Source organism: Myotis davidii, unplaced genomic scaffold (assembly GCF_000327345.1).
Source record: "Myotis davidii unplaced genomic scaffold, ASM32734v1 scaffold323, whole genome shotgun sequence".
Taxonomy (NCBI): domain Eukaryota; kingdom Metazoa; phylum Chordata; class Mammalia; order Chiroptera; family Vespertilionidae; genus Myotis; species Myotis davidii.
The window spans coordinates 5,277,888-5,290,645 of NW_006295491.1; the positions used below are offsets into that span (position 1 = coordinate 5,277,888).

Genomic DNA, 12,758 nt, shown 5'->3' on the forward strand with positions numbered 1-12,758 from the left:
ATTTTTAAAGTAAATAAATAAAAATAAAAACCAGAAAAGCTAATATTGTACAGGGCACACTGGATTAGGTGTCAGGAGACTCAAGTTCTAGTCATGGTCACTTAGGACTCTAACTGCCCGGAGTCCCAGCATTCTCCCAGCATGTCTGCATAGTTAAAGAGAACAGGAATGGAAGCCATGCAGCTGCATTTACAATAAGATTACTGCAATGCAAGGTCACCAAGTAAAACAGGTTCACTATCTTTGCTGATTACTTCTGACCAGGAATGTGGAAAACATTTCTACTCATGATTTCTTCTGAATCACAACATGGGACGAAAGAAGGAATGATGCTAAAATCAGCATCAAAACACGCAGCACACTCAGCAACAGTGGGGGGTGGAAATTAACATGTGGGTCAAGTTTGGAATGAAAGAAAAGGGTGATATCAAGGCTCTGTGAAGAAAGAATTTAGCCAAGAAACAGCATTACACCCTCCACTGAGAATGGAAATACATTCACTCACACTGAGTATGGTATTATACAAATGCTGCTGTGTTTTTGTTTTTGAGTCATAAGACTTACATAATTATTTCTTCCTGCATCTGTTCTCAATGCCCTTTAGAGTATTATTGTTTCTTTGTGCTCATATAACTTTTTGTACTGAAATAATATGAATTATTTCTTTAACACTGCAATATAGGATATGTGTGTGTGTGTGTGTGTGTGTGTGTGTGTGTATGAATTATCCTATATAATAAAAGCCTACTATGCTAAGTATCCGGTCGACTGGTCGGCCATTCAACCAATCAAAGTGTAATATGATAATGATATGCTAAGGCTACTCAACCACTCTTTATGACATGCACTGACCACCAGGGGGCAGAGAGTCGACCAGTCGCTATGATGTACACTGACCACCAGGGGGCAGATGCTTCAACCAGTAGGTTAGCTGGCTGCTGGGGTCCAGCCGATCGGGACTGAGAAAGACAGGCCGGACACACCCTGGAGCCCTCCCATGGTCTCTCCCCAGCTGGCCAACCTCCCATGTCCCTCCCCGGCTCCGATCGTGCGCTGGTAGGGTCCCTCGGCCATGCCTGCGCCCCTTCACATTCGGCACGACAGCAGAACGACTGGCCGTTATGACGCACATGGACCACCAGGAGGCAGGTGCTCAACACAGGAGCTGCCCCCTGGTGGTCAGTGCACTCCCACAGCGGAGAGCAGGCCTAAGCCGTCAGTCAGACATCCCCCGAGGGCTCCTGAATTGCGAGAAGGTGCAAGCTGGGCTGAGGGACCCCCACCTCCCATCCCAAGTGCACGAATTTTGTGCACCGGGCCTCTAGAGCAGTGGTTCTCAACCTTCCTAATGCCGCGACCCCTTAATACAATTCCTCATGTTGTGGTGACCCCCAATGTCATTGTTACAAATTGAACATAATTAAAGCATAGTGATTAACACATTGTATGCGGGAAACGTATTTATACATTCTACCAGTGTAGTAGAGCGCGGGACACGTATTAATACGTTTTTTATAGACTAGCGGTAGAATGCGGGTAACATAAATACGTAAACTAAAGTTATCATAATTTTACTGAACATTACCATTTGAGCAAAAAATTAGCAAAAATGGCCCACGCCACCTGTTAGTGCGCGATAAAAACTATGCACAAACAATGTGTTATTCACAAAAACAATATGTAATTATATATGTGTTTTCCGGTGGTCTTAGGCGACCCCTGTGAAAGGGTCGTTCGACCCCCAAAGGAGTCACGACCCACAGATTGAGAACCGCTGCTCTAGAGTGTGTGAGTGTGTGTGTGTGTATAGTTGAGCAACATAAGACAAAAGGCTCTATCAAGGTTCAAATTAAATACAAATGAAAGCTCTTTTATAAAACTGCATTACAAACTCAAGTACTAATATAATAATAAAGGTTGGGTAGCAATATAATGACTAAAGCAAGCTAGAAGAGGAACTCATTAAGGCGGGTGGGGCAGTGGAAAACCAGAAAGCCTATCTACTCCGGAGGGGAAGGCAGCCACCACAGCTCCATCACATTTCTGCCTCATGGAAATGTAGGCCCAGCCTAGAGGCCGTCCTCTGATTTTTTTTGGAAGAGCTGAAAAACCCAGTGATTTTTAAATAGTGGTAACAAATTTAAAAATGTTTTGACATGAGTAAGCCAAACAAAATTATGTTCATAGGTTAAATGTAATTAATAATTAATGGGAAGTCAGCTTGTCATTACTAATAAAATCTCACATGCCAAAAAAAAAAAAAAATAGAGAAGAGCTATTACTTAAAACAGCAAAATTGCTCAAATAAGATGCACACTGTGTAACTGGTAAAGGAAATTCATAAAGCTAAGAACCACAATTTAAACAATCAGATCTTCTGAATACATCAGAAATGATATGTGTGTGTGTATACATACATACATATATATATATACACACAGACACATATATACATATATATACACATACATAAAAAGGTGTCATTACAAATCACTGGGGAGAAATATATATATATGCGTTATTCTCTCTCATCATTGATGTTTCTATCTCTCTCCCTCTCCTTTCCTCTCCAAAATCAATTTAAAAAATATTAATAAAAAAATTAATTCCAGATGAATTGAACGAGTAACAGTAAAAAATGAAGTCATAAAAAAAAAGTATTTTCACAGGCATCAGAAGACAGAAGGGCCTTCCAAGTCAAAAAGCAACAGAAGAAGCCTGTGCAGAATAGCATTTAAACAAGTTCTATTATCAATAGAAGTTTAGCTCTGGCTGTGCACCAAAAGTTCGCCGTTTGGGCTCCTGGTCAGGGCACATACCCAGGTTGTAGTCTCAATTCCTGGGGTACATACAGGAGGCAACCAATCGATGTTTCTCTCTCACATCAATGTTTCTCTCTCTCTCTTCCTCTCCTTACCTCTCTAAAATCAATAACAATGTATTAAAAATAATAGTAAGCTTTGCTGTACCCATGTGGTTTCGGCACGCCCCTCTTTACTGGAAGCCACATTTTCATTACCTGATTGCTTGAAAATCTGGAGGAGTGATTCTAAATTATCCCACTGTGACTCTTACCGAGATCGGGCATTTCTCCGTGTTCTTACACCTTGACTTGGCTTCTATGTGGGTTGGGACCTGTATTCGTTTCCTGCACCTAAGTCAACTATTGACAGTGCAGTGTGGACACTTGGGAATAAGTGACAAACCCTGAGGGAGGCAACACCGCTTCAGAGGAGGTAAGAGTTGAGCTAGGCCGTGAGGGACACTGACCAGCCACCTGGTGTGACACAGCAGAGACCCACTGGTGTCCTGCGATGGAAAATGGGGCTTTTTCAACAGAGATGAGAATGTGGTAAATAAGAAAATGCAGCAGAATATACAGAATGAAGAGACACGCCCAAAGTAAAGAGAGATGACTGAAGGAACATACAGCCACAGAGAAAAAGCAAACAGTAGAAAAGATACCTTGGGGCTTTTAAAAAATCCAATTTACAAAACCACCTAGCAGTTTAGATGACAGGAAAACCACAAGTTAAACACATAATTGGGATTGTAGAAATTGGAGAAAAGAGTAAACAGAACTGAAAGAGCTTCGAGATGAAGGCGAAGGGAAGGGCAGTACCAGATGGGAAAAAGGAGAAAAGAGAAGACAAACATTTTGTCATTCACATCCAAAAAAATTCTGCTGTGGTCAACTTTTAAAGACTTTTTTTTAATCCCCACATGAACCTGCCTTATGCTATTTCAAAGAAGATCCTTAACCTAAGAGAATCAGTTTTGTGTGTGTGTGTGTGTGTGTGTGTTCTTAAGTATCCCAGGTAAGTAGATAAACCAGTGAAACAAGACCAATGTGCTTGTCAAAATATGATTAAATGCTTAGGAAGCAGAGATGTAGAAAATAATCAAATGCCCCGATTACAAAGCCTTCTAGAATTCTCAGTAGAATTGGTTATTTATTAGATACCTTATAGAGTAAGACGGAGTAGAGGCTACTAGGAAACAAAGAATAAAGCACAGTCTTTTCTCTTAAAGGTTTAGCAATCTAATAAAAGAAGCAGATGTTTATCTATTACAAGAACATCACCATTCTCTATTCTTTATTATAATATACAAGACTGCTGGTAAAACAAAAATAAAGGCTTCTGCCTATGACCTACAGTGACTGGCCTGCTCAAAGGTAACATCAATAGGTATAACAGGCAACACACATACTGTACAGCACAAGAAGGTAGGATGGATCCTTCATAAACTTGAAGCCAGAAGAATAATGAGGAAATAAAAAAGGGGGACTTTGGGATAGAATTTGGCCACCCACCAGCTCCAGGCATAAACCAAAACTATTAAAATAATTTCTCGTTTCCATATGGCAGTTTCTTTTGCAAGTTGCTTTATAGGCTATACTCTGATCAAGAAGCTGGGGACATCTGACGGAGAGGAGTCAATAGAAAATCCAAGGTGAGGAAGTAATTTAGGAGAACCAAGCAGGGTGGATAGTAAATAAAAAGAAAATATATTTAAGTCACAATCATGTTTCTTTTCCAGAACATAATCCTTGCCATACAACTACCATCATTGCAGTAAAATAAGAAAAATAATAAATGGACATTTGTTTGCATTCAATACCTAGCAATGAAATGTTAAAAGAGAAAAGAACTAAGATGTTTAAGTTTTAAAATACCCTAAGAAGACAAGATCATAAAACAGATAATAAAACAACAAAACAGAGCAGTCAGAGCCCCCAAGTCCTTCATGTTACACATCAGAAGCTAAAGCCCAGTACTTGTCCAAGTCTCAGGTGGGAAACCAGACAGCCAGTGTCCTGCTACAAAGCCAGAGAACACAATTCAGCTTCATGGAGCTCAGCTAAGGATCCCAGGAAGGAAATTGGAGACATCCTCCCTGACCTACCCTTCCTGACCTCGCCTCAAAACATAGCGTAGCCGTGGCCAGGTAGCTCAGTTGGTTGGAACATCATCCCATACACCAAAAAGGTTGCAGGTTCAGTTCCTGGTCAGGGCACATATCTAGGTTACAGGTTTGATCCCCAGCTAGGGCATGTCTATACACACACACACACACATATATATATATGAACTGTAAAATACTATACTAAAAAGAAATGTCTAACAGTTTAACAAATGGCTTAAAAGAAAATTGATTCCATAAATAGCAACTAAAAACTTGGTGCTCTTTGGGCCCATCTGCAGAGCTACAGCCACTGAGGTCTCAATGTTAATTTGTATTTTTTTTTTAATTTAATAGTATATTTAGGAAGATAAAAAACACTTCACATACCCAACACTTCACATGCGGGGGGTGGTACAAATATAAAAACTCTCTTCCCTGCTTAAAACTGATGTTATTCTCTCCCCCTTGGGCCAAGCCAAAAATGGTTAACCACACCCAGAATGTTACTTTTTCTCCCTGGAGTACATGGCACAAAATTCAGAGGAAAGGTTAGTGGAATTTATTTCTCTGGGATAATCTCAAAGCTCAATTCTAAGGAAAACGTTAGTAGTTGCTAAATATATCCCAGGCCCCCTGTGGCAACATCATGCATTATTCCCAGAAATCCTGGCTCACTCCTCCATCCCTGAGCGCAGTGTACTTCACTCATCCTGGATGACCCAGCTCCTATAACAACACTGGCACCTAACAGCAGCTCAATAAATGGAAGGAAATCATATCCCAATAGCCTAACAGCCTCTTCCTAGTTTCAATGGCTTCGTGGTGTTTCCAGATAGCTCTCTAACCCACGGCAATGCTCCACTCCTCCATACGACGGAGTTAGGCACTTCCTCTCTGGGTAAAGGTGTTGCTTGGTTCAAGACAGTCTTAAAACTCTATATGGAATAGTGCAGCCCAAGAAGATTACTAGAGGCTTCATGGTCCTGTCCAGGTTTTTTGTTTTGTTTTTCATTTCATAGCCCCCCCCCCGCCCCGGGGAAAATGCACATTTAAAACATAAAACAGCAGATGGTTTATTCCAACAGCTCCTGCGAAGCTGCCAAGCGTGTGTAAAGTGCACATGGAGGCACAGAGGCACCGACGTTTTCTGTTTACAAGTGTACTCAAATTAGACACCAACCTTTACAGCTCCCAGTTGCTCTTTCCTGAATTTTTCCAAGGGTTTAATCAGGGTTTCAGTTACACTTAATGCCTAGAGAACAAGGGTGATAACAAAAGAATATCGGATTAGTTTTCCCAAAAGGAAAAAGTTAGTACTGCATTTCCCTCTTCCATCCCACCCAGAAATAAAACGAACAACACTTGTAACTGCGTTATCTAGCCCCGCCAATGCAGCCATTGAATCACTTCTAAATTTATGGACACACTAGGTTCTCCACAAATATTTTCAGGGAAGAGGAGGTGGGGCGCCACGCCAGGGAAATGCGCCACCCAGCCCCACACAGCTCTGGGAAATAGCAGGAGGGTTGTCTTTACATAACAACGGGGTCTGTCACATCCATTAACAGAACACTTCTGTTTAAGGGTGTTATTTCCCCTCCCTCTCCTCAGAAATTGAAAAGTCAATTACATTCCTTTATTAGTTATCAGACTACATTATGTTCAGGGCTAGGTTGGTGGCTGCAAGTTTAAAAACAATCAGTATGCCCTTCACAGCTGAAAATTCCTCGTGAGGATTTAAGGTGCCGGCGAAGCAGCGTCCCCGGAGCTCATGGGTTAGTAAATATTGGGCGCGTTGGCACACGGCACAGACGGGGAGACTGACAAGACAGCAGCCACACACGCGCTCCAACCACAACCGCACTCACTCTTACACTGGCTGGGGAGGGCTTTTCATTTGAAGACAGAATCTATAACAAGCAATGCTGAAATGCAAATAAGAGGGAACCTTTACCTAAGGAGAGTGCATTTAACATCAAGTTAACGACTTTCTTAGCCTCTCTTTCCAGGAGACCAGAAACACCCAGAATTGTAAAGTGTTTTGAGGTTCCCTTTTCTATAATGTGCCACCCCTATTTTTATCCCAAACAAAAGCCCCTAAAAATTAAAACTAAAAATCACAGGAAACGAATACATGGCTTAGAATAGGAAAGGATATTTTTTAAATCCTCACTGATTTGAGAGAGAGAGGAAGTGAAAGAGAGAAACATCCATCAGTTGCCTCCGATACACACACCCTAACCAGGGATCAAACCTGCAACCTGAGTATGTGCCCTGACAGGGAATTGAACCCATGACCTTTCGGCACACGGAACGATGCTCCAACCAAGTGAAACTTTAAGCAAAGGTTCATCTGCAGTGTTTCATTGTGTAAGGGTTTCTCCCAAAGAGGCCATTCACCCTGTGTGGTAGGGAATCCTCATGATGCCTGGAGTTTGAACTCTCTTCCCCTGCCTTGTCATGGACAAAATAACCATCTGGGAGCACCTCCCTTCGCTTCCCTTCCTGAAACCTGCAGGCCCATTGTACCGACGCTTGTTTTCTCCTGATGTCCTACTGCAGGGAGTGAAGGGTCTGTGCTCCTATGACCGTTCAACACTGGTGCACGATCAGCACCCCATCTCCTCCCACGTTACAGACGGTGAACCATGACTTTTGGTTCACATGGCCCTTTAGATGTGCTCTCATCTCTTAAAAGCTGATCCATCTTAAATCCATCTTTAAAAAAGAAGAAACATCCCCTCACTTGACCTTGTGTTCCCTTCCAGCAGACATCTCTCTGCTCTGTCTTCATGAACAGCATTCTGAAGAAGGGTTATTGCCACAGAGGTCTCACTTTTTGGACATTAACTACCTGCTTGTTAGTTCTTTCTTAGATATCGCTATGGTCTCATTCCTTCTTTATCCTCAGCTCACAGTTACACTCCTTTCTTCTTTCACCCAATGCTGTGACGGCTTGTTTCAATCTTCATTGCTGTGTTCCCCTCCTAAGCTTCCCTTTCCTGGCCCGAGCGCTGGGACCTTTTCCTCCTGTCCTCTACCCATCCCACCTACGGCCTTCCATAACTTCAAACGCATCCACTGCAGATGTCTTCCCGCTTTGTATCTCTGATCTACACTTCTTTTTCAGGCTGGGGACCTGTCTCTGTTTCACTAATCTTTTGGGTATCTCTCGGAGAGTTTGAGCATGGGACAAAGTTTGAAAAGAGAGGAGAATGAAGGGAGGATCATTACAAACAGTGGCCAGGGCACTTCCCACAGAGCCATGAACATTCCTGAGCAGGACGGCTGGCCCTTGGAGACAGGGAAGCAGGAGTTTCTGAAGACATTCATCTGCCTCATTGTGAGATCCTTCTTTAGCCATGCAAGGAGAAGGTGGGTTGTTCCGTTCATCCTGGGTGAGAGTATTGCCAACAGAGTAGACACACCAGCATAATATAACACTGTATGCACAGTGCTGGCAAGCTGCATGGAGCAGGCACCTGAGTAAGAGAAGACTTCCTGAAGGGGAAAATGCAGGGCTAGGCCCAAACAGGGTACATGAGTTCTCCACGCAAAGGGTTATAGTACAAAGAGAGGGGGAAACAACAATTTCAGGGCATGAGACCACAAGCAGTTCAGTGTCACTAAAGCAGCTGAAGAAGTCAGGTCAGGATCAGGTGAGCACCTGGGAAACGCTCAGAAAATGCTAATGTAGGCACCAATAACATGGTATATGAAGGGCTTTTTAAAATGTGAACCCTTGCCCTGGCTGGGAGGCTCAGTTGGTTGGAGCATCGCCCTGTACACCAAAAGGTGGCAGGTTTGATTCCCCGTCAGGGCACATACCTAGGCTGCGGGTTGGATCCCTGGTCAGGGTATGTATGGGAGGGGGCCAATCAATGTTTCTATCTCACATCAATTTCTCTCTCTCTCTCTCTCTCTCTCTCTCCCCCTACCCCCACCCCTTCTTCTCTCAAAAAAAAAAATCAATAAAAACATCTCATCAGGCAAATGAGGATTTTTTTTTCTTTTTTTCAATGTCTCCCCATTCACAATACAGACCAGGCAAAGAGCCTGAGCCGAAGTGTATATGGGGTGAGTTTCCTCTGCCTCCTATTTCTGTACAGTCAGTGTAAGAACACAGCCTGTGGTAAGCACCAGGAGGCCAGGATTTTTTAAATGTGAATAGTACAACTCCATACTCTGTCCTTCAAAAAGGACCACACCATAGAGATTACACAAGAGCAATTTTTAGGTCATTATATTTTCTTTCCACTTGGAGAATTAATGTGATGCAATCTCTAACTTCCCAGGGCTAACACTAGTGTAGGAAAAGAATATAAGGGGTTTCTGTCTTATTGTTTGTGGGTCAGTAAGCAAATCTTCAAAATAGGAAAGTTGTAGCTATGTCAGATAACACTATATCCAATTCTTCAACAACAATAACATAAAAAACCATTTTAACATAGAATTCATTACCATTTTTCTTGAAGAAAGTCTAATTGTGTAACTTGTGAACTGAACTTTAAGCATTCTATTCAAGAACAAAATAATGTAGCTACTAAAAGCTTCAGTAAGGCAATGTGGGTTGAGCAATAAGGATTGTTTTCTGGAGTCTCTCACTTTCTTTTATAATCTCATATAAGTACTGTATAATATTTGTTAGTAATACGTGTCACTGAAGTTTTCTAATGCCAAGACAGGATTCTTCGCCCCCAGAAACAAATGAATACCAAACACAGCTCCCCTCAAACTCTGAAGGCAAATTTCTGCTGATGGCAGTTTCCCAATTTAAGAATTAGCTGAAGTAATGATGTTGGGAAAAGCTTTCCAAACCAGCATAATAGAAATCAATCAGATAATTTAAAGCGAGAGGAAGCAAATATAGAATGTGATTTAAACATATACATATAAGGTTACATAACCATATTTTTTCTCATAAAATATTTGAACCAGACACACACACACACACACACACACACACACACACACACACACAAAAGGAAGCTATGGAAAGCCTTTGCTAATGAGCTCTGGAGAGGGTTCTGGATAGTCCAGCTTACAAACAGACTGTGTCCACACAAACAGAAAGCATGTGAATTAATCAGCTGCTCTCACCTTGGAGGAGGGGTCAGCCAACTTTTTCTAAAAGGCCAGCTGGTAATTAATGTAGACTTGGCTACCACACGGCCTAAGCTACAACTACCCAATCCTGCTGTTACAGCACAAAAGCAGTCATGCACAGTATGGAAGTGAATAAGCATAGCTGTGTCGCAACAAAATTTCATTTACAAAAACAGGAGGAGTAATGGGTTTGGCCCATGGGCCACAGTGGACTGAGCCCTGCCTGAGAGAATCATCTTGAGTACAGAGGCATAACATGTTCTATTCACTCTTACCTGAGTGCATATTTTAATATATATTTACCAAATTTGCAGGGGACCAAAAGTTGGGAGCAGAGGTTGAAATATTAAATGGGAAAGAATCACAGTTCTACTAACTCTCAAGCTGAAAAGAGAGATTCCAAAGTAGTGGCACAGAATTTGACTGGGACAAGCAATCTATTGTTTCAATGAGGAAAGGCTCAAGTGTAAAAGGTATCTTAACAACAGTTTATGTGAATGTAATAGTGGGCCTTAATAGGGGCTTTAACCCCTAAAAATGTGTGTTAACTGAGGTTTAGCATGTGCCAAAGTCGTCATAAACTGGCCTAGAAGATTAATGAACACATCCATATATCGGTTACATATATACTATTTTTTTTTTAAATATATTTTATTGACTCAATTGTGTTCCATTAGATCAGAGCTTGTCTCAAGCGTATGGCTACCACATTTCAAGAGGGACATTTTCTAAATGGGGCAAAGCAGGAATTTGACTAGAATGCTAAAAAGGTGTAGGAGGAACAGGTAAGAAAACCAGAAGTGTTTAATGGGATTGGGGATAAAAGAACATATAAAGGGACTGTGAAAGCTGTCTTTCGATACTTAAATGAGTACTGCCGAGAGAAGTGAAAATCATTTTGATTTGCTTGAAGAGGACACACCAGGTCAGACTTGGGTTTACTCTCAAGAGGAACTCACTAAGACCAACCAGGGGTCACTCATGTGGTGACCTATAGTTGCTTCCACATAAACAAGTGGAAGCTGGATGACCAACGTCCAGGGACACTCTGCAACAGATTGTTGTACTGAGAGAAAGCTGGCCTGAGACCTCCGAGGTCCTATCCCTCCCTCTGATTGCAGGATTCTATATAACTGGGAGAAGTGGAAGTACGAACTACATGTCAATGTTGCCTTATCATGTATGATGGCAAACCACAGAATCCACTAGAATTTCACACCTCAACATAAAAGAACGGGATTATCATATAACAGCCTGGGGGATTAAATTTTTCCCCACTAGTCAAGTCTGAAATCCCTTTTCAGTAGACATTTGGATATAAGAAATTGCATGTCTAAAGAGAAAAGGCTGTGGAGGGAGCAGGAGCAGGGTGGAGAGGGTCAAAGAAAGCATCTGTAATACTTTTGTTGTTGTTGTTAATCATCACCCGAGTATGCTTTTCCATTGATTTTTAAAGAGTGGGAGAGAGAAATATCGATGTGAGAGAGAGAAATATCGATGTGAGAAAGAGACACTTCGATTGGCTGCCTCCCACATGAGCCCCGACCAGGGCCTAGGATCGAGCCTGCAACGAGGTACTGCCATTGGCCGGAAGAGAACCCAGGACCCTTCAGTCCATGGGCTGATGTTCCATCCACTGAGCCAAACTGGCTAGGGCTGTAATACTTTCGACAATAAAAACAAATTTAAGAAAAAAGGAATGGTAGGGCAGTCGCTTTTCCTACCTCTATAGTTTGAGCTGCAGCTGAGAAATATGCTGACAATGTGGCTGATCAGCAGAGAATCAAACCCCACTGCAGGACGGAACCACTGCCACTACTTTAGACTCCTCCCTACATCTGAAACCAAAGGCCAAGTCCCTGATCTAAATTCTAAAGAGAATGGGGCTTAGGGCCAAAGCCCATAGTCAGTAAAAAGGCAACAAAGGCAAAATTACTTCCAATGATATCTTTAATACAATATGTTAAAGACATGAGTAAATCTGTATAAATACTAATCATGCCTTTCTTCTTTCTTTTTTTTTCTTTTTGGTTAATCCTCACCCGAGGATATTTTTCCTTTGATTTTCTTTTTGAGAGAGAGATTGGAAGAGAAGGGGAGAGAGAGAGGGAGAGAAACATGGATGTGAAGAGACACATCCACTGGTTGCCTCCTGCACATGCCCTGACTGGGGCCTGGATGGAGCCTGCTAAGTAGGTATGTGCCCTTGACCAGAATCAAACTCTCGACCCTTCGGTCCTGGGGCCGACACTCTAACCATTGAACCAACCAGCTAGGGCTAATCATGCTTTTCTAATCACTCAGTACTATTGAGACCAGACTGAATCTAATAAGACAGAAGGATTTATGTCTGTTCTCCACGGACCTCAGTATTTTAATCCTGGATTCAGAGTCTTCTTGACCCCAGAGGAATGCATTATCTGAGAGCTAACGAGAATTCCACTATTTTCTCCCATGACCTTCCAGACACTTCCCATTTCATTAGACTAAGGGAAAGCTCTACTTTCCAATCCCAATGTCAAGAAAAGCAACAAAGTAACCATTTGGCAGAGACATATTCCTTATTTACCTTGAAACAGAACCCTGAAAAAGGGTGCCAAGGAACTATCATGACAGCACATATCCAAACACAGGGAATATTCTCCCCAAAACTGTCCCTCAGGGAAAAGGGACCTGCTCATATAAGAATTCTTACAGTTTCCTTAAGGAGTGCACTTCCCATTATTTTGATCAACAATGACCTC

At 42.1% G+C, this 12,758-nt stretch overlaps 1 protein-coding gene across 1 annotated transcript in view; it reads right to left on the reverse strand.

The window, feature by feature from the left end:
• ARHGAP10 (Rho GTPase activating protein 10) overlaps positions 1 to 12,758 on the reverse strand; it is a 253,405-nt gene that overhangs the window by 151,238 nt on the left and 89,409 nt on the right. The window contains exon 4 of the mRNA XM_006770153.2: positions 6,089 to 6,160. Coding sequence (XP_006770216.1) covers positions 6,089 to 6,160 — 72 coding nt within the window. The remainder of the gene's footprint in view (positions 1 to 6,088; positions 6,161 to 12,758) is intronic.